This window comes from Sceloporus undulatus, chromosome 4 (genome assembly GCF_019175285.1).
Source record: "Sceloporus undulatus isolate JIND9_A2432 ecotype Alabama chromosome 4, SceUnd_v1.1, whole genome shotgun sequence".
In the NCBI taxonomy this organism is placed as follows: Eukaryota; Metazoa; Chordata; class Lepidosauria; order Squamata; family Phrynosomatidae; genus Sceloporus; species Sceloporus undulatus.
The window spans coordinates 42,279,523-42,301,704 of NC_056525.1; the positions used below are offsets into that span (position 1 = coordinate 42,279,523).

Here is a 22,182-nt window from a genome sequence, read left to right on the forward strand (position 1 = left end):
AAATTCCTAGGGCGCATACACAGGGGGATAAAGATATTGTTATCTTTATCTGGTCTGCAGAATTACCCCACTAAAACTGCTTGTCTACTTGCAGATGTATTTTTACCTTGTTTTCTGTAGCATGCTTTTCCTTTTCCACCTTGGCCAATGTGATCTCTAGGTCATCAATATCTTTCTTTAGCTCAGCACACTCATCCTCCAGCTTTCGCTTCTTAGAGGTCAGGTCTGAATTCATCTCCTCCTCATCCTCAAGACGTTCCATCAGTTCCTTCACCTTAGCTTCCAGCTGGATCTTGGTCTTGATCAAGAGATCACAGCGTTCTTCAGCATCAGCCAAGTTGTCTTGCTCCTGTGAAGAATGTCCAGCACCAGTACTTTACCATGACAGTCAATTGGCTGCTACACTCATGAGATGCATATATAAAATATATTTAGGGATGTAAGCTTTCATAAATTTTGTTCTTGCAGGCAAAACAAATAGATTTACCATCTTTCTCATCGTTGTAAGAAAGTCATTGAAAATTGTGCAGTTTCTAAAGACTAGTCACAGTTTATGACTCACTGTGTACAAAAACTGTGTATGCTTTTTTTTGCACACAAAATATTTTCTCCACAAAAATGTTATTTACTGGACAGAAAATACTAGTATCGAACTGTGAAGATTTTTACTTGTCTAGTATTCTTGTTATGAGGGTTTGCCGGCAGAAGAGAGACTCATTTTTCATTCATTTTCCCAATGTTTTTGAATATTCTTTTCATCCCTAAATATATGTGGTGGTTAAGGTACAGTATAAAGATAATACTTATCTATACCTTTGGAAGTTAAAAGTAGAGTCTCACTGCTCTACTTCCTTGATTACTTCCTATTCTCCATCTTCCACTTTAAATAACAAACCATGCAAACTTGAAGACCGAGGAAAGGAGATTCCAAGTATAATGCCAAGACATAATGAGTAGGATTGTGGTACTTTGCATCAGTAATCATCCCTTTTCCTTGGCAGCTATTTTCTGTCTGATGATTACTAATCTCTACTGTACTATAATATCCCTGTTCCTTTAGCTATCCTATCCTATGACAAGTATATATTTCTGAAGACTTGCTTCTGAATAACTATTAATCCCAAAGCTGGAGAACATTTGGAGAACAGAAGAAGTAGATAAAAGCTGTGAAGGAAATTTCTTGCTTCTAGACACATTTCTGAAATGCAATGGTGTCCTGTCTTTTCCAATTCCAACACCCTTTTTTAGCTTGGCCAGCAATACCAGGGACATACAAGTATAAAGATAATTTGTATGGCAAAGCCAATCAGTGTCTGTAACACTACTTTCTGTCCCGTCCATTTGTAAGCATGCGTGCATAAGATAAACTGGGACTAATTCATGTTTGTGATGTATATTACAGTCCATTCATCTATCCATCTCTTTATACCCTGCCTTTTCTGTCAAACTGGGATTCATGGTGGCTTATCGTTAAACATTTTGAGACAACATAAAAGCTACTTATTTGATTTTACTGTATGTTATTATAATGCAAGTTTGAGCCAACAAGTCTTCAGTGGCTCTTATATCATCTAGTCTCTGTCTTTGTTACTCATTTTTGATGCCTGCTGTTTAAAGTAAAGATGGGAATCATGTGTCTCTCCAGATATTATTGGGCTTCAATTCCTACCATGCCTTACCACTAAGGCTAAAGCTGGTAGGTATTGCTGTCCAACAACACATGGGCCTGTTACAGACAGGCCAAAATAAAGCTGCTTCGAGTCACTTTGGAGGTATGGTATTTCAATGATGCATGCGTCCTAAGAGTCCAAAACCCACACCAAAGCCATGCTCCAGTCCTAAGGACTGGAGTGCAGCTTTGGTGTGGATTTTGGACTCTTAGGACTCATGCATCATTGAAATACCATACCTCCAAAGTGACTCGAAGCAGCTTTATTTTGGCCTGTCTGTAACAGGCCATAGAGGACCAAATGTTTCTGATACCCAATTTAAAGGATTTCAGTGGAAAACATCAAGGCTAGATATATCTCTAATTTCAACATACCTCAGTATCTATGCCACATTTGGAGGAATTAATGATATAGATTACTCACTGCTTGAAGCTGCAGTGACAGATCATTCTTCTCCTGGATAATGCTGACTTGCTTCTCTTCCAGCTCTTTCCGTTTAGCCTCCGACTTCTCCAGAGCCTCCTTGAGCTTCTGGAACTCCTCTTTGAGAGTGGCCATTTCTTTCTCTGTCTGTGCTGACTTTAGGAGAGGCTTTATCTTGAAGAAAAGCTTCATCCAGGACCAGTTCTTCACGGCATTGAAAGCACGGATATTCCACTGGATGGTATAGAGGGCATCCCTAAGGAAATGAACAAAGCACATTGGGAACTATGTTCTGCTATCTGGTGGACACTCCTACTGTCGTCACTACCCATATCAAATCAGGTAGATTCATTTTCCTACCTGCAGCTCTGGTCAGTTAGCTGAAGACTCCCACAAAAAAGAGATTTACAGACAACCTCAATATAATAGGCAGTAGCTTTCGTACAGATTATTTCTGATAAACATAGCACTGGATTTTTTTCATCCTGGAACTTAAAACTAATGAACTAAGGACTTTTTTTTTTCTAAATCAGTGTGGCCAACAAATTGCCCATGGTCACTCACAGATCCCCCAAGGCTGTTTTAGTAGTACATGAGCCCACCCAGAAAACAATGCTGCTGAAATAGCAAAATGTACCTCTGAAATTTAGCAGCAAACTGGGAAAAGACATTGAAAGCAACCAAGCCCTCACCCAAAAGTTGATTATAGGCCTTTGCTGTTTGCAGCCAAATTTTGGTGCGCAATTGTAAAAAGTTCTGCCATTAGTATGGGCTTTAAAAAGTTTTTCTGGTGGAACAATTTTGGCAGTGCAATAGCAACAAGTGGTGTGACCTGCAACATGTTCTATGAAAGTAAAATTGTGCCCCCTGGATCTACTGAACTTGTGCACCACTGTTGTAAATTAATGACCAAGATCAGACATAGGACATCCCTCAACATCTGTGGTGAACCAGTCACTGGAAATAGTTCATTTGGAGAGAGCCTGTGGAAAGGTTTGCCTGTTGCCATACCTTCTACCAATAATCCAGCCATATTCAATTCTCATCAGACGTCCCCGCATCCTAGCCTGCAGCAAGGTGATAATCTTGGCCAGACGTTCATCTCTCATCTCCTCCAAAGTACCCAGCATGCCAGCTTTGAAAAACACCTGAAAAGAAGGAAAATTTGTGAAAGTGACTAGATATGGTTTGGGGTATTAAATTTTCTGTTTCCTGATCCTAATTTCTTGCCTATGTTGTGATTGGTTATGTTCCCAGATTAAAGGGCACTAGAAACTATCTTATCCTTATAGGAAAATCATAAGCATCTCTTCTCAGAAGTACATTTTGCTATTTTCAATAGGACTTATATTCAAGTAAGCATATAGCATTGCAAATAGTTAGTTACCTGCAAGTAGTAATTACCTTCTCAATATAATTTTGTTAAGATATCTAAAAAGTGCTTACATTCCCACCGTGTGTGTGTGTGTGTGTGTGAGAGAGAGAGAGAGAGAGAGAGAGAACACTGTTATAGCACTATTATTCCATTTTAACTACTATAGCTGCCTCCTGTAGAATTCTGGGACTTTGTAGTTTAGTAAGGCCTAAGAACTCTCTGGCTGAGCATTCTAAATGTCCCCCATCCAAAGCATAAATCCCAGGATGCTACAGAAGGTAGCCATAGCAGTTAAAGTGGAATAATAGCATTGTAACAGTGTAGTGTAATATTCAGCATTTGGCCCAGTGGGTGACTAAACCTAAGAAACAGACTGTACTTGCTAGGTGAGTTGAAAAGGAAGAGAACTGGAGAGGACCAGCAGTTGCCAGGGCTAAAGAGTAGTTCCATTTCTGTTTGAGTAAGGTAGTGATATTTTCAGTTGTGTATTTAGGAGATAAAAAAAGAGTAAAAGCTTAGCTGTATAATTTCTATATTGCATTTGATTCTATTTTGTACTTTTTTTTTTAAAATTTAGTGCATTAAGACTGCACCAAATATTGCAGAAATAATAAGCAGCATAGGCAGAAGAGTCCTGTAATCAAGTCCTGTATTGGCACCTAACTGGATGCATGGAACTTTTGAGACAGTGTATATGTGTCAATTTCAATATATAATTTGTATTGTTGTTTAAAATGTATACTGAGATTTAAAGTGCAATTCTGTTTGCAATATTCAATTGCAGTTGGCCCCATAGAACCCCAAAAGATGTATATGACTGTATACCACCCTCAGCAAAATTCTTCAGACTCGTTTACAGAGCCAAAATAAACAAATTTAAGGTAGCAACTATAAATAGAGTAATGCAATACAAACTTATACTGTATTAAAGCAAATTAAGACCAAAGCCATTCAAATTCTCATAGCAAAACACAAGAAATATGCTTGGGAGAACAATCACTGACTTTTGTGAAAATTTATTGTAGATAAATGACTATGTTGTACATATTGAACAAGAAATGTGAAACAGGATAACACTGGAGAGCGGAAACTTATCACATGACAAAAGAATGCCAAGAGAGAGAGAGAAGTGGCTTCCTCCTTGCTTCTCTGCATGCCATGGAAATACATTCATTCTCCTTCGAGAGGAAGATGGTCGTAAAAGCATGCCTTTTGCAGAATAGACTTTTCCAGCATGGCAAAAGACACACTTTTATGACTGTTTCCCTTAGGAAGAGAATGGAAGTGCTTCAATTGCATGTGGAGAGGCAAGAAGAAAGCCACTTCTCTCTTGAAGCCTTTCAGCTTTCTTTTGTCATGAGATAAGTCTCTAAAGCAGAGCTGCTGTAAAGGGAAGCATTTATAAACTTAGGTTTATGCATACATATTATTTCCATTTGTGGCTTTCATTTCCTGTCACAGCAAGATAGTCAACTCATAAAATTCTATTTGCACACCGCATACCTTAGTGTGCCCAAATTTGTACTGTGTAGGGTCAAGCTCCAAGGAATTCAATAGCTTCTCGGTGGCTTTCCTGCTATCCACGAACTTGTCATCAGGAATGGCAGCAGGGTTCAGGATACGGTAGCTATAAAGATACAGGACACTAATACATCCAGGAGGAAATGTGGAGAATCAAAAGTCTTTCCTTCTTTAAAAACTAACTTCTGAGCCTATGGCCATACCACCTGAACATGCTCGATCTCGTCTGATCTTGGAAGCTAAACAGGGTTGGGCCTGGTTAGTACCTGGATGGGAGACCGCCTGGGAATACCGGGTGCTGTAGGCTTTAAAAAAACCAACTAACTTCTGTAGCTATTTTGGGAGAGTAGAATCAGTAGTGTCTTGAAAGGGCAAAGAATTGCTGTTTAATTTCTCATGATTCTATCTTTAGTGCTGGTGGGGAAAAGATGCTTGTGATATCGTCTGCCTCAGGTTGACTTTGGCTACTACGCATCTTGATTTGAAGGGCATGTATTCACTGTTGTGCCTTGATCACAAAATTTCTTTGCTAGCCTTACCTGTGTGACTGATATGGCTATGGTACCAAACCAAGATGAGTTAGAAAAGAAATGTGAAAACCCAAACTATTAAGGTAAGCACTCAGATTTGTCTGACTGAACAGATTTGTGAACTTCAGTTCAAGTTTGGTTTGGTTTCGTTTGGCTTTTTGTTTTGTTTTACTTTTTATTCAACTCCTTTCAATCCTGAATAAAAAGAACGTCACAAATTTTGGAAAAATCATTTTTAAAAAACAGTCAAAATCAAATTGCCATCCATTCTTACTGGAAATATAAAATAGAACAGAGATAGCTTTAGAAATTCTAACCTAAATCTAATTGCTCATTTCTGCTGGAGTAGACACAAAGAATGAAAATAATTTATGTAAGTGTTGACTTAACATTTGGTAGTTCATGGCTCTAGCAGGGACTAGTAATTGGTTTTAGGCCATTAATGAAAACAACAATACTCCCTACTGGGTTACCCAAATCCCCCCAAAAAAATCCTTTCAAAGAAATCCTTTCAAATCTCAACCCAACTTTTTTTGTTCAACTGAAAACTACCAGTGACGTTTGAGATGAGTCTCCCTTAAACATATCATGCAGTGGTATTTTAATGAAGCTAAGGATGGCAGTAGAATGAAATGCATAAATTATAACCAATATACATTTGGATGCATAACTCATGATATGTTCGCAAGGAGGGCCTTGCTTGCCCTGTTAAATGGCACTTGAAGCTCTCCTTTCTAATGGACCTAGTGGGATACAGGAGGCTTTAGGAATCTAGAAGCTGGAGAGCCATCTGTAGGGGATGATCCATCTCTGGATTTCCTGCATGAGGAAGAAGATTGTAAAAGGTGGCCTGCATGGCCCTCTCCAACTCTATGAGTCTATTCCTAAATGTCTAGTCTTGTTACTTGGCAGGTTGTTTAAAGTATTTTTCCAGAAATGTCTTTGTCTTCTTATCGTAGGAAAAGGCAGCATACAAAAGGCAGCCCCCCCTCCCCCAAGATCTCCAGTTTTCCCCTAAAAAAACCATGAAGTGTACAAACTTTCTGTAAAATAGAATACAAGCTTTAAATTATGTAATAATAATTCTGTTTTCTCACAAGACCCTGAAAACTCAAGTTACCAGGGTAACTTGAAAACTCAGACTTGTGACAGAATTCTTGGCACTTCTCCCTACAGTTTCTATAATTCCGTCTGAAGAAACTGAAATGAAATGACATACATTTGTACCACAGATCCACCTCAGTGGGTCATATTCTGTGGCAGAAACCAAGTTCCGGAACAGTACACCAGGCTTGCAGACATGCATACAGCAACCCTGATTCTCTTGCTGGGGACAATTACCAGTGCCCATCACAGGTGAGAGAAAAAATGACTTACCGCTGCTTGAAGTCAGCATAGAGGATCCTGTTTGGAAACCCTTTCCTACAGATACGGATACCTTCTAACACACCATTACATCGTAGCTGATGCAGGACTAAGAAGGGGTCCATGGCACCTGCAGAGAACAGAAAGAAAGGATGCCTCCTGACACTTCTCACCAACTTTCAGTTTACTTTAAAAATAATATCAACAACAATTTCAGAAGCATTTTTGAAGTGTTTGCACCTATTTAAATCTAAAAAATAAAATAAAAAATAATACACATATACAGAATAAAATGTATTAATTTTATGCAAAATGGTGGGAAGGGGGAAATATGACAAGTGAGCCTGATTCTAAACACATTTTTATTTAGGTCTGAATTCTAGAATAGACCCTCATATCAATTGTTGATTGTAAGCAGATTCAATGGATCTATTCTGGGTGGAACTAACAACAAGATTCAGGCCTAAGTCTCACTGTAATTAGGATCCACTAAAGTTGCCAGATAGGATCAAGATGGGGTTCCTGTAACTATAATTCTTAACAGATCTTGGAGCAGGATGAAATATGGTAAAAGGCAATTAGCAGGATGAAGGTATTTGTCTATCACTTTCAAACCCCAACTTTCAGCCACATTTATCCCTCTAATAAGCTGTGGCTTCACTGGTAGAAGCAGGAGGAGGAACGTACAGGAACACTGAGTTCTGCTCTTGTCGTCAAAGGTTCCTCCAGCATGGCAATATCCATGTTGGGAGGAGGTGGCTACAGCTGAAACATGGGAAGGACACAGACCTTCATCCTGCTTGATGGTGCTTTACAGGATCTTGTCCTACTCCAAGATCTTTTAAGGATTAAAGTTATAAGAGCCCCAGCCTGGATGCAGTCTGACAAGCCTAGTCTAGCCTCAGTAATGATAAGCCATTTCACATGTTGGTCACAACAAAAAAGCTTCTAAGAGATAACGAATGAACAGCATCTTGCATATAGACGGTTTCCTGGCCAAACTAGCCTTCATATTCTTTGTAAGTGTGTACCTGGAGTCTTTGTTTCATTTGGGATGATGCAGCGGACAAAATGGGGCTGGGTGGCACGCAAATTGGTCATCAGTTTGTTCAGGTTTTCCTGTAAGGCAGACATCAAGGATTGAATAGCTTTCCCTGGTTATAAGTCCATTTCTGAAGTCACTTCCAATCTTGATTTTAACCTTTCAACCTCTAAATAGCATGAGTGTCTGGGCAACCTGCTTATTACAAACTTGCCTCATTATTACAGTCTTCATCCATGGTCCTCCTTAGGATATCACTGCAGTCAGAAATCAGTTAGACTGAGGAAAGGGCCTTTTCAACTATGGTACCCCCACCCCTTACAGAGTTCTCATCCCAGGGAGGCCCACACAATGCCACATTTATTAATGGCCTTTAGGAACTAGATAGAGACTATTTAATTCTTAACTCCTTTTTTCATGCATGCTATGATGTTTCTATTTTATTTTTCATATTGCATTTTCAATTGTTTCTTAACTGGATGTCATAACCTGTTAGCTTCCCTGGAAGCTTTTAAGTGAAAGGCGGGAGATAACTATTTCAAATATGCTTTTTTTCAGCCCTCAAGATTTCCAGTGGCTGTGTGGTCCAGCTTCCACTGAGTTACATCTCTAGAATAAATCAATAATGACATTCTAATGTCAGGAGGAAAAAAGTAGCAGCCTCTTTTATCTCTCCAACACATATTGTTGGATGAAAGAGGGACACAATTGTGGTAGTTATTTTATGCTAGATCTTCTTCCCCAATCACTTTGTGTGTGCAGGGGTACTTTTTAGAAGAAAGGGAGTGGATGGGGACTGCAGCTTATTCCCACCTCATTCCATGGGGAGAGGAGGGTAAGAAATAAATATCATCATCACCATCATCATAGAATCATAGAGTTGGAAGAGACCGCAAGGGCCATCCAGTCCAACCCCCTGCCATGCAGGAAATCTAAATCAAAGCATCCCTGACAGATGGCTATCCAGCCTCTGTTTAAAGACCTCCAAGGAAGGAGACTCCACTACACTCCGAGGGAGTGTGTTCCACTGTCAAACAGCCCTTAGTGTCAGGAAGTTCCTCCTACTTTTCCTGTAGCTTGCATCCATTGCTCTGGAGCAGCAGAGAACAAGCTAGCTCCCGCCTCAAGTATTTAAACAGGGCTATCATATCACCTCTTAAGCTTCTCTTCTCCAGGCTAAACATCCCCAGCTCCCTAAGTCATTCCTCATAGGACATGGTTTCCAGACCCTTCACCATTTTGGTCACCCTCCTTTGGATACGCTCCAGTTTCTCCACATCCTTTTTAAATTGTGGTGCCCAGAACTGGTCACAATATTCCAGGTGGGGCCTGACCAGAGCAGAATAGAGTGGGACTATTACTTCCCTTGATCTAGACACTATACTTCTATTGATGCAGCCTAAAATCACATTGGCCTTGCTAGCTGCCGCATCGCACTCATGTTCAATTTGCAGTCTACTTGGACTCCTAGATCCCTTTCACATGTAGTCTCATTCAGCATCATCTCCAACTCCTCACAGTCTCTTCCCCTGAGTGCTTTTCTTTTCAGTCACATTTTGATACCACTAGGTATCAAATGCTTGGAAAGGAAAAGGCTAAAGTAGAATCAAGCAAATGCAGGAATTCCAGGGGCCATTTTTTTGGCCACCAGAACTCAGTAGTGGCTCCTCTAGCTGCAGAAAATGCCAACTTAAAAAAAAAATGACTGGATGTCTCCTTCTAATTTGGGTTGGGTTGGGTTGAATTGCTTTTCTTATTCAGGAAAAACAACATCTGGGGGTGGGGGCATGCTGTAGCCAGTTTAATGCAAAATTGCTACTACTGAAAGTTTCCAGGAGTGGAGATTTCACTTGTTAGCTGAAGGATGTGTGTACACACACGTGTGTGTGTATATCATACATGTTCACACATTCAAGTCCCCACTCTGGACTAAGGAAAGAAAACACAAGGATATCTGAAGCTCCCATACACTGACCCAGCTCACTAGTGAGCTACATCCATCAACAGATAATGGATGCTGAATCTGGAATCTTCTACATGTAAAGCTTGTACCCCAACCTGAGCAAAGGAACCTCCCCATAGACAAGGAAGTGCATGGTACTTTTGCTCTAAAATCTGGATCTTCCCATCCAAGAGGGGGAAAGAGAGAGAGAAAGAAAGAAAGAAAGAAAGAAAGAAAGAAAGAAAGAAAGAAAGAAAGAGAAGTAATTGGGGCAGAAATATTTTAAGCTAACATATCACTGGCTGTATGTAGGTTAGCCAATCTACAAATTGCTACTTTCCCTTCAGTGGTTTTAAATCAGGGGTAGGCAACCTACGGCCCGCGGGCCGGATCCGGCCCAGTGAGGCCTTGGGACCGGCCCCAGCCCGGTCCTGCCACCGATTGCCGCCAGGGCCTTTTGCCTCTTGTGGGAGGGCGTGGGGCCTTTGGCCTCTCGTGGGAGGGCGCGGGGCCTTTGGCCTCTCGCCTGAGGCCTTTGGCCTATCAGGAGGAGGTGGGCAAGGGGGAGCAAGCGGGGGCAAGGGGGGGCAATTGTCTATAGAAGCCTCAGAAACATGCATTTATATTAACATTTTTAAAAAAATCAGCAAATTTTTTCGCGTGTCCTCCACTTTTTAAAAAAAAGTGTCCTCCATTTGAAAATGTTGCCCTACATTTGTCCCAGTATGTATGTGTGTGTGTGTGTGTGTGTGTGTGTATATATATATATACACACACATATTATTTAATTATTTATTTTTTGGCTTCGGCCCCCCAGTTGTCTGAGGGACAGCAACCCGGCCCCCGGCTCAAAAAGGTTGCCTACCCCTGTTTTAGATAATAACTTTTTTACTCTCTGTATGTCCCCTTTATTGGACTATCCCAAATGTAGCTGTCTTTTTGGAGCAGAATGTGTAGTGGCAGCAGGGCAGGGGGTGTCTGAAATGTTATTCTGAATTGTGAAAGCTTGATTGTTCATCTAAGAAACACAAGAAAGAGATGGGTGCTTCTAAGTGGTCCAATGTGAGACAAGTTACATCCTGCTAATTCTCTCCTAAGAACTGAAAGGCAGAGGGCCATTTGCTGTCAGCCATGTGAAATCCACACTGGTTTTCTTCTTGCCAAAGATTGTCCTTCCCGCAGTCATGATGAAGAAAGAAGTAGCACAGACTTAAAGTGATGTTCATGTAATAAATTCTCTAAACATCACTGCAAGTCTTAACTGCCTCTCCCTCAGTAACAGAGAAGCAGCAGGAACCACGTAGCAACGTTATCATCATAGATGAAATAAGCATTCTCATAGAGAACCAGATTCTTCTCCAGGGGAGTTTCCTTTCTCATCCAGTTCCTGAGCATTAAACAATAATGATCTCCAGGAGATGCCCATTTCTGATTTCCCCATTTGTAAATTTTGCAATGCTTGGTAAATTCTGCGCAAAAAGAAACAAAACATTTGCCCATATCTAGAGGATGAACAAATCTGTCGAGTTTACTATCTCCCTTATTTTGATTGTTTCAGATACTGGTACATTCTGACTAAAACAAACTGAAATTAATATTCTCACCCATCTACAAAAGGAGTGACTACAGATGTGAATTTCTGAATAATCCCATTCTTAAGAAAAGAGAACACCCTGGATCACCTGAGAAGAAAAGCCAAGCCCTTAATTTCTGTCTGGATTCAACACTTTATAGTTGGGTCAAGTTTAGAATAATGCCTAAAAGAGCTGTCATGTCTTTATATACAAACAAAATCCTAAATGGAATTCTGTAGGATTTAGCACATTATTCTCTTAGAGAGGAGGAGAAACTCACCTTATGTAGCTGGGACACTGTTTGGAATGAAGCTGCCTTCTTACGTTTCTCTTTCCCACCTGTCTTTATTCCATCATCTGACAAATGAAATGACAATTCATTACCTTGATGCTAGCCATTTATTTCAAGGGCTCATTTTCAGGAACTAGGAGACCAGCTCTCTTGCTTGAACAAGCAAGAATGGAGGAATAACTTTATTTCCTATCCATAAATCTTCAAGTACCCCTAAAAACCATCTGAAACTACTCTTTAAACCTCCACCTTAGATGAAAAACAGGGAATCTAGGCCGCTTAAGGCTGGATATGTTCTGTACACCACTGAAGGCCAAATGTGGCAATATTACATAGCAGTGGAGTGGGACCAGGGCTATAAGGGTCGAAGTGCCATGCTTGTTTGTTTGTTGGCTAGCAGAGATTGTTACATGATCTGCCATCCCCTCAGACCTCACTATTCCTTCTGAGAATAGCTGCATTCTTGACAGCATGGGGGAGCTATCTCTGCTGTATTTCAGGGTGGCTTGGTTTTCAATAGGCTATACAGATCCATTAGATTTAGAAATAATGTATAGGAGATGGAGATGAAATGTGTTAGACCTGATTTGTTGACTTGGAAATAACTGCTTTTGACAAAAAAAAACTCTTGGAAAATCTTGTGCTTTATGCTGTTTGTAGGTCTGTTGTGGGTACTTCTTTCCCATTCTCATGCAATCTGAGGACTTTCCAACCAAATCTGAATGCTACTCACTGCCCTCCCTTTTGCCAGTTCTCTATTCCTGTACTGTCAGCTGTCCCTAAATACATAGTGTATTATGCCATGAACTGCTGTTCTTTGGTGTGCGTGCATATATAAAGATACAAAGATATGGATCAACACAACTACTTGCATTTTTGAACTCTGGCTGGGGGCATGACTATAAGCATTTTAAACTATATCAACAAAAGTTTTGATGACTGCAAGAAAAAATGGTGATCCACAGAAGCAATCTGTTGCACATTACTACAAGAGGTCTCAACAAGGCTTTTGCTGACCAGAGTGGAACCATTTGCATCCTGCATATTTGTCTTTTACGCTCAGTAGCCCCTAACATCCAATTGTTATCTCCTTGCCCTTACTTATACCCCCCATCTGTTTGCAACTGTACAGTCTTGCAAGGTTGCCAGGTCAAATAGTGGACAGGACTCCTGTTCCTTTAATAGTTGTGTAGAGGCCAGAATTTCAGCAGGTGTTCCTTTCATGACAAGCTCCTGAAATTTCCTCTTCTAACAACCATTAAAGGGCCAGGGCCCCTTCTCTTAGTTTACCTAGTTTGGCAAGCCAATATTATGCCAAAATATTTCAGTTTTTGTTTTTCAAAAAATAGTCATCACTATGTTCTAAGAACAGAATTTGCTTTGCTCTGCTTTTATTTCCTTACATATGGCATCTCCACTGATAAGAAAATTAATAGAATCTTAAAATTGGAAGGGATTCAACAGTCATCTTATCCAGACAGTTGATGATAAAAAAAAAAAAAACCTCAGCTACAGCATCCCTAAGATGAAGTCTGCTTAAAAAATTCCAAACAGGGAAGAATCCATTGCCTCCTAAAGCAATCTGTTCCACTGCCTAACAGCTTAAGTTATCAGGAAGTTCTTAATATTTAGTAGAAATCCTCTTTCTTGTAATTTGGAACCACTGATTCTAATCCTTCCCACTGGAGTGGTAGAAATTTGTTCTGTCTTCTATGTGACAGTCCTTCAGATGTCAGAATACATTAATCTTATCACCTCTTAATAATTCATTATCCAGATTAAACATAAACAACTCCTTCAGTCTTTTCTCATAGAATTTGATCTCCAGACTTATCTCTATCTTTGTTGCTATTATTTTAAGTGATGGCTGGTTATTTCTCCAGTCTTCAAAGCAGTGCTGCACTGTCTTAATTCTGGTCCTGATAATAATTCCTGTCTTTTAATCTGAAGTAGCTCCCTATTTACCCACTAGTCAGGTGCGTATATTTAGGGTCATCTACACTATAGAAATGCTATAGCTCCACCCTAGCACTTGTAGTTTTGCAAGGTCTTTGCTGGTACCTTACAAAACAACAAATCCCAGGATTTTATAGAGTAGATTTTGTAGGATGACAGTTAAAGTGGTGTCAACCTGCATTATTTTTACAGTATAGATGCACCCTAGGTCTTCTTTGTCACTTCAGTCACCAAAGTTCCACAGCACAGTTATGTTACTATCTGGTTCATCACATATTCTATCTAAGGGACAGCCATCTATTCAAGATCAGAAATGTTTGCAATATGTCGGAAATGATGGTATATACTACCATACAAAGCTTTTATATCACTTAATAATACCAAAGAAAGATGGATGAGATATACCCTTTCCTGGAAGTATCTAACCAGTCATCATTAGAAACAAGAGGAAAACTCCACCATTGGTCTAATGCAGCAGATTTGTTCTTATGTTCTAATGGAACACCTAGTGCCATCCTGGTGTGTTGAACTAGAGTTACCCAGCTTGTACTGGCTAAACTACATGGGGATAATGGGAATCATAGTCTGAAGTATATGGTGAAAGCTGTTCTTCTGCACACTGTATTCAGCAACATATAGAATGTGTACAGCTGAGAATATGCCTCACCTGAAGAGCTCACATAGTTTTCGTATAAAGTAGCCAGTAGCTTGTTTTGTGATTTTTGGAAGATGGTTACCACCGTCTCATTCAAGGGGTCTTTATTCTTATCTAGCCAACCAACAATGTTATAGGGCACCTGTCAAAGAGCAAAAGGAACAGGTAACAGTAGCACAACGTAGAAAAAAATGATACTCAAAAAGAATCTGGAAACTGGGAAACAAGACATACCACTCCTGCATAGTGCACCAACTCAAAGTGGGCCTCATATTTGCGCTTCTTATCTGGTCGGGGCTTTTGGAAGTTGGGTGATTTCCCAATGTGGTTGTCATATAGTTTGGCCTTGAATGACATATCAGAGGCTTTGGGAAACATACACTCTTCCTCCAAAATTGAGAGGATTCCTAATGGCTGTAAAGAAAGGATATTGATCAAGAGACTGTAATTAATGTGTTAATTTTGTCTTGTGTGACCAGGGTTAAATAACCTAATATCCTTGAGCTCTTTCAGACAACAGTTCCTATTAGGTCAAGTCAGCATGCCCAAAAGTTAGGCTCTCTGGGCAGAAGGCACCAGTTTGCCAGTCTTGAAATAGTCACCACTTTCATTTGGGACAAATGGTTACCAGTCTTTAACTACTTCACCCATATATAAAGTTCATTTACAAAGTGTGAAGAACCTGCATTTTATCATTAGTAAAGCAACCTATTCTCCACTACGCAGAGAGATCATGAGACTAACTGAATAAAGAAGTTGGCAGTACGAGCTTTCGTAGACTTCCTCAGATGTATATCAATTGTTAATATTGGCTATACTACTGCCTGAGGCCAACTGGAGTTTCAATTCAACAACATATTCCCTACTCTTGGTGTAAATTGCCCCTTCTTTATTGGAAAACTCTCATTAAAAGGATGTTATCATCTGTATTAATGTGTTCCAGGTTAAATGTCTCTTGTAATGAAACTCTTTAGCAAACAGAAACAGATGGCCAAAATGAAAGGAGTCAATTTTCTAGCCAGAAATATAAAAAACTAGTATGTTGTCTAGTTACAGCAGAAAGGAAATTATTTTACTGTTATGGGAGGAGGGGAAAGATCATTCAGACTCTACCTGATTCATCTGGTAGAGTGGTTGTGTAAGCAAGAGGAACCAGACATAGGAGTAATCACATACACATCATCTATTCCTTTCATGGTCAAACTCACACACTAGTGGCAGGGTAGGTGCAGCCCATGGACCACATGTGGGCCCCTAAGCTATCCCAAATTTTTAAAGAAATGGTAATAAATTGACCCCAAATCGCCCAAGTGTCCCATGGGGAGTTGAGAGAGCAATGTTTCTTTGTTTCTGCTGCTCATGGACAGCTTTAGGTCCAGGAGAAGCTTTGTTCCCCAACGTGAAGTGCCCTAAAAGCTGACTTCCTGTTGTTGGAGAATGGCTTCGGCTGGACTAAAATGGCTAAGAGAGGGCCAGAAATGTGTGTGTGTGGGGGGGTTCTTCTCCCCAACAGCATCGGGGGACTGAAGAAAATCAAAAATATTTTTCAAGGGGTACAGCTCTCTAAGGATCCCTAGAGAACCAATGCAGACCCTAAACCCTGAGAGTTCCCCACCTCTGCCATACACAAAGGTGTACTTATTGTCCCATCATATATCCCTAGTACTTTACCTTTTCAATCAGATCAATACAAGCCTGCAGGTCCAGCCCAAAGTCAATGAAGACCCATTCAATCCCTTCTTTTTTATATTCTTCTTGCTCCAGGACAAACATATGATGGTTGAAAAACTGTTGCAGCTTTTCATTTGTGAAGTTGATGCATAATTGTTCAAAGCTGTTATACTGGAGACAGAAAATAAAACAAAGGCTAAAGTGCTTGTTCACTGTTTAATGGTAGATAGACTTTTTTTAAGTCTCGCCATTTAACTCTAAATACATGCATCTTGGAAAAGTATTGAAACATCTCATTAATGTCATTTGTTGTGTGTAGGCATAGAAATAATATTTTTAAATATCTGAACAATGGTTGAAAAACATGCTTCTTTCTTTCATCATATAGTACAACAAGCCAAGTTTTCATACCAAGATGTTCCTGTGGGCCTGGCTGGAAACTCACCTCAAAAATCTCAAAGCCAGCAATATCCAGAACTCCAATGAAGAACTGCCTGGCTAGTTTAGTATCCAGGGTTTTGTTGATACGAAATACTAACCATTTAAACATGCGATCATAGGTAGCTTTGGCTAAAGCTCCCACTGCATAAACCACCTGCGAATGGCAATATATGAACAATTTGTCAGATTAAATGTTTACTCCTTATTTATTAGATGAGATGGGAAACTGGACAGTTATTTATAACATTGAAATAATATAAGATTAAGAATCTCAATTTCAGTGATAGTCTTGGGGTATATGGCACTTGGGAAACTACATAAACAGAGAACTATATATTAAAGTGTTGTCTGTGTGTATCTGTGTCTGTGTTTGTTCTGTGTACAATGTACTGTTTCTTGTACCTCTGGGGCTGTAGTTCCTGTTCCCAGTTTTAAAGCTGTGCAACATTTAAAATAGTACAACTTTAAAGTTGTGCAACATATAAAACTATGCAATTTGGGGGGGGGGGGGGGGCTTTCCATCTTTTTGGAAAGCTACATAGCTTTTGAAGCTGTGCATCATTCTGTTTTCTACTCTCCCCATCCCCCCTTTCCAGGTTGAGCAACTTTTAAAAATGTGTAACATATACAGTTGTGCATCATTCCTTTATGCTTTTTTCTCTATTTTACAGAGAAAACATCTTTTAAAGCTGTATGTTGTACAACATTTAATGTTTTGCAATTCCATTTTGTGCTCCGCCCCGCATCCTCCATCTTTTTGGAACATTCTGGAGCTTTCATGGGAAAGCTGCACAGTTTTCCAGAAAACTATGCTGCTTTGGGGGAAGCTCCATAGCTTTCATTAGAAAGTTATGCAGTTTCCCATCATTGCAGGGGAGAAAGTTCCTGAGCGTCTCAACAGAACAGGAAGAAAAATGGATTGCTTTTTCCTAACATCTCTCAAGAATGGAAAAATCTACAACTTACATCCCTATTGTGGAACTGCCATAGGAGCGTGACCAAGTCATAGAGTCCCAAATGCTTACCTGATCAACAGTCTGACCTTTGGTCACATATTCATTTCCAACTTTCACCCTCGGATGGAGCAGCCCCTTGATGAGATCACCTGAGCTGATCCCCATGAGGTATGAGGCTTTATCAGCACCTGCAGTGTATAATAATCAATGATAAATTGGAAGTACTTCCATATGCATTTATTAATTAGAATTATGTACTGGTGGTTTGCTTTATTTGGATTTCTTCTTTTCACCCATAACTGGAATTCAATGTAGCTTATAATTAAATCAAATGCAATATGGTTTAAAACCATACAACACATCATCATTATTCTCACTATCATTAAAATGTAATTTAACCTGTCAAAACATTTAAAATAATAATAATCTCAAGAATATATTTTCAAAAATTAAACAGTTGGCTATCTGGCCAATATCCTTGGGCAATTGACAAGTAGTGTGTGTGTGTGTGTGTGTATGCAACCCTACAAGGTCTTCTGGGGTGCTAATGTGGCCCCATAGCCTTCCACAGTTGCCCAAAGCAACTTAGAATTTGAGTTGACTACTGGGAAATTGTGAGGGAGATATTGGAATGGCTTGTTCCACACTGGCTGCCATGTTTTTCTCGTGAGGCTAATTTTCCCCATAATGCCACAGAAATTTCTTTGGAAGGTTTCATGCTAACACATTTAGCCCACCTGAGTGCTAAGTACTGGGAAGAGTGGCTCTGGCACCACCAAAAGTATTGCAATCAACCATTCCCACCATCAAAGGGAGTGTTTTTAATGGGGAGGAGACTTTCCTCACCTCAAACATCTCAGAAGGTCATTTATGAGGCATTGTTGAAAAGCTGAGGATCTGGTAACTATATTTTGAAATGGGTGAAGGGGGAGAAGCAGACATTTGTAGTAGGGCCTGAAGGGGCCCTGGCATCTGGTGGTTCTGCAATGCCACAAGGCCCAATGTTTTTTTTTGCAAACTAATACAGGTGCCTTATTTATATCTGTTCCTAGTAGAGACCACAGGAGACAACCTCCTTACTTTCAGTGCCTTCAGCTTCTGCCTGTTCCTCACGCTGCTTCTGCTTGAACTTCATGTTGCCAAAATGCATGATGGCACCTACTATTTTATAGCAGCCATATTTCTCCTCAGGGCTGAAGCCCAGGATGTCCATTGCATGCTATAAAAGAAGCCAAACAGAACTTATGTCATATGAAACAACACTGACATCACTTCACAAGCAAAAAATGAAAGGAAGAACCAAGCATATGCTAACACAGATCCAGAAGGAATTTTGCACCATTAGGTGCAAATGAGTCAAATACATGCCAATAAATGTCAGACTAATACCATTGATTTAAAACTTTTAAAATTTATTTTTAAAAATTTAAATTGATTTTAAATCAATTCACCTGTTAACTTACCAATGCTTACCAATATATTTTGCTTCTACTCATCATGTTGATCATAGTATACCCTTAATCCCCTATTAAAAGTTTCTTTATAGCCTGCAGACTGTGCTCCCCCCCCAAAAAAAGATAAATCCAATAAGCCAGTGGTTCCCAAGTTTTTGTCCTCCAGATGTTTTGGACTTCTCTCAGAATTTCTGACTGTTGTTCAAGCTGGCTGGGGCTTCTAGGAGATGCAGTCCACAGCACTTGGAGGACCACAGTTTGGGAATCACTGCAATAGCCCATAAACTTAGCAGGTTAACTAAATGTTATGTTTTCAGTCCAATAAGTGGAGCTGTTATTACACTGTGACACCTTTAAAATCAATAATCAGCAAGTAGGGAATGCACATTTCCCATTGGAATCAGTTGTGTCCAGCCTTCTTGCTAATAGGGCTGGATAACATAGGTATCCCAACATAACTGTTTCCATCAGTGGAACTATTGAGGAGAGGTGTATTCCCCATCCCCATTGCAGCCCCAAAACCTTCTTCATAGGGCAGGGAAACCCACCAACTTCATTTTGAATGTTGTAGAGCATTGTAGTGGGGAAAGATAGCCAAGAATGTCCAGTCACACAAATCAAACTAATGGTCAGGTGCTAACGCAATGTTACATTTAGATCAGATTCACGAAATCTATGATCAATTACAATTGTGCTATTGAAATAATATTTTAAATGTTTTTAACATAAGCCATGTTGGCTGGGAGATTCTGGGATCTGAAATCATAGAATCATAGAATCATAGAGTTGGAAGAGACCACAAGGGCCATCCAGTCCAACCCCCTGCCATGCAGGAAATCCAAACCAAAACATCCCCAACAGATGGCCATCTAGCCTCTGCTTAAAGACCTCCAAGGAAGGAGACTCCACTACACTCCGGGGGAGTTTGTTCCACTGTCGAACAGCCCTTACTGTCAGGAAATTCTTCCTAATGTTGAGGTGGAATCTCTTTTCCTGTAGCTTGCATCCATTGTTCCGGGTCCTGTTCTCTGGAGCAGCAGAAAACAAGCTTGCTCCCTCCTCAATGTGACATCCTTTCAAATATTTAAACAGGGCTATCATATCACCTCTTAACCTTCTCTTCTCCAGGCTAAACATCCCCAGCTCCCTGAGTCGTTCCTCATAGGGCAAGGTTTCCAGACCTTTCACCATTTTAGTCGCCCTCCTCTGGACACGCTCCAGTTTCTCAATGTCCTTTTTGAATTGTGGTGCCCAGAACTGGACACAATATTCCAGGTGGGGCCTGACCAGAGCAGAATACAGTGACACTATTACTTCTCTTGATCTAGACACTATACTTTTATTGATGCAGCCTAGAATTGCATTGGCCTTTTTAGCTGCCGCATCACACTGTTGACTCATGTTCAACTTATGGTCTACTTGGACTCCTAGATCTCTTTCACATGTACTTTCATTCAGCAATATGTCTCCAATCCTATATCTGTGCATTTCAATTTTCTGCCCTAAGTGCAGTACCTTACATTTCTCCGTGTTGAAATTCATTTTGTTAGCTTTGGCCCAGCTTTCTAGTCTATTCAGATCATTTTGAATGTTGGTCCTGTCCTCTGGAGTATTAACTATTCCTCCTAATTTGGTGTCATCTGCAAATTTGATAAGTGTGCTCCCAATTCTGTCATCCAGGTCATTGATAAAGATGTTGAATAACACTGGGCCCAGGGCAGAGCCCTGTGGGACCCCACTGGTCACTTCCCTCCAGGAGGAAAAAGAGCCATTGTTGAGCACACTTTGGGTTTGGCCGGTCAACCAATTACAGATCCATTTAACAGTTACTTTGTCTAGCCCACATTTTACAAGTTTGTTTGCAAGAATATCATGGGAAACCTTGTCAAAGGCCTTAGTGAAATCAAGATATACTATATCCACAGCATTCCCTTCCAAACAAGTAATTTCTTCAAGCTTTGAGATACATATGTAACACACCACTCTTTATCCTTGGATTTCTATCATGTTGGCTATTAGTATGGAAAAAACAAAGTTCAGCCAAATTTTAAGTACTTTTATTAATTTCAGCAGGAAAGCACAAACTATTTTCCCATTGAAATTATTGGGGGTTATAATTATTTATATAGCTAGATTCTGCCTTCCCACCCTTGCTGGATTTTACAGTGGGTAACTACATACATCTGTAGCCAAGAGTTCTTCCCCGTCGTCCAGGTTGTCCACGGTTGTTACGCCTTGTGAGCAGAAGTGATAGTCATATGGATTGGAAGACAGCAGAAGCATATCTGAAAAGAAGAGATTGGAACTGAAGTCTTGTGTTTTTATTAGTTATATGTATCCTGCCTTTCCAATGAACTCCAAGCCAAATACATGGTTTCTCTGTTTTCCACTTTATTGTCACAACAACACTGTATTGTAGGTCAGGCTGAGAATTAGTGATATGTGCAAGGTTTCATGACTCATTGTGGATTAGAAACTGGATCTCCAAAGTCCCAGTACAATGTCATGTGTCTCTTTGTCTATTATGTCTCTTGTTATATTGAAGGCATAAATCCAGTTTGAACTGTGAGCTTGAAAGAAAAGAAGTATGCAACAATGGATTTAAATTTATCCTTTCCACAAAAGTAAAATCTACCTACCATATATACTCAACTATAAGTCAACCTCATATATAAGTTGAGGGCAGGTTTTGTGGCCAAAATTATGGATTTTGATATGACCCATGGATAAGTTGAGGGTAAAACTTAGGGGCATGTAATGAAAGATGTAAAGGTTGAAGCAAATGAAAACAATGCTAAAGAACTTACAAAATTGCAGCAGGCATAACTATTTGTACTCATACTAAAGGCTGAATGAATGAGAGAGTAGAAAAGGGTCAATGCTTCTAGGAAAGTTTTTTTGTGGGTTTTTTGGGCTATGTGGCCATGTTCTAGCAGAGTTTCTTTCTGACGTTTTGCCAGCATCTGTAGCTGGCATCTTATAACTCTGCTAGAACATGGCCACTTAGCCTGAAAAACCCACAAAAAACTATGGATGCCAGCCATAAAAGCCTTCGGCTTCTAGGAAAGCTTAAACTCTTGCTTTTCACTAGGGGATGGATACACACACACACACACACACACACAAAAGTTGAAGTACAGTACTTACATTGACCTGTGGATAAGTCAACTCAGTTTTTGGGGTCAGTTTTTTAGCCTAAATATCTAGATTTATACATGAGTATATACAGTATTTCAAAACCAACAGCTAATGAAGGTAACTGTAGTCCACGAGAGCTGGGGTGTTTAATAATATATATATCTCCCAGTTAATTTC

At 39.9% G+C, this 22,182-nt stretch overlaps 1 protein-coding gene and 1 pseudogene across 1 annotated transcript in view; one reads left to right on the forward strand and one right to left on the reverse strand.

Annotated features, from left to right (window-relative positions):
• MYH7B (myosin heavy chain 7B) overlaps window positions 1-22,182 on the reverse strand; it is a 76,566-nt gene that overhangs the window by 20,543 nt on the left and 33,841 nt on the right. Inside the window, exons 12-25 of the mRNA XM_042461315.1 lie at window positions 21,049-21,152; window positions 18,494-18,632; window positions 17,483-17,601; window positions 16,462-16,611; window positions 16,017-16,187; window positions 14,580-14,759; window positions 14,358-14,487; window positions 11,723-11,799; window positions 7,916-8,003; window positions 6,897-7,014; window positions 4,972-5,095; window positions 3,105-3,241; window positions 2,094-2,349; window positions 107-349 (exon numbers count right to left, since the gene is read on the reverse strand). Of these exons, the coding sequence (XP_042317249.1) occupies window positions 107-349; window positions 2,094-2,349; window positions 3,105-3,241; window positions 4,972-5,095; window positions 6,897-7,014; window positions 7,916-8,003; window positions 11,723-11,799; window positions 14,358-14,487; window positions 14,580-14,759; window positions 16,017-16,187; window positions 16,462-16,611; window positions 17,483-17,601; window positions 18,494-18,632; window positions 21,049-21,152 (2,036 nt within the window). The remainder of the gene's footprint in view (window positions 1-106; window positions 350-2,093; window positions 2,350-3,104; window positions 3,242-4,971; window positions 5,096-6,896; window positions 7,015-7,915; window positions 8,004-11,722; window positions 11,800-14,357; window positions 14,488-14,579; window positions 14,760-16,016; window positions 16,188-16,461; window positions 16,612-17,482; window positions 17,602-18,493; window positions 18,633-21,048; window positions 21,153-22,182) is intronic.
• Window positions 5,179-5,296, forward strand: LOC121930257 (annotated as a pseudogene).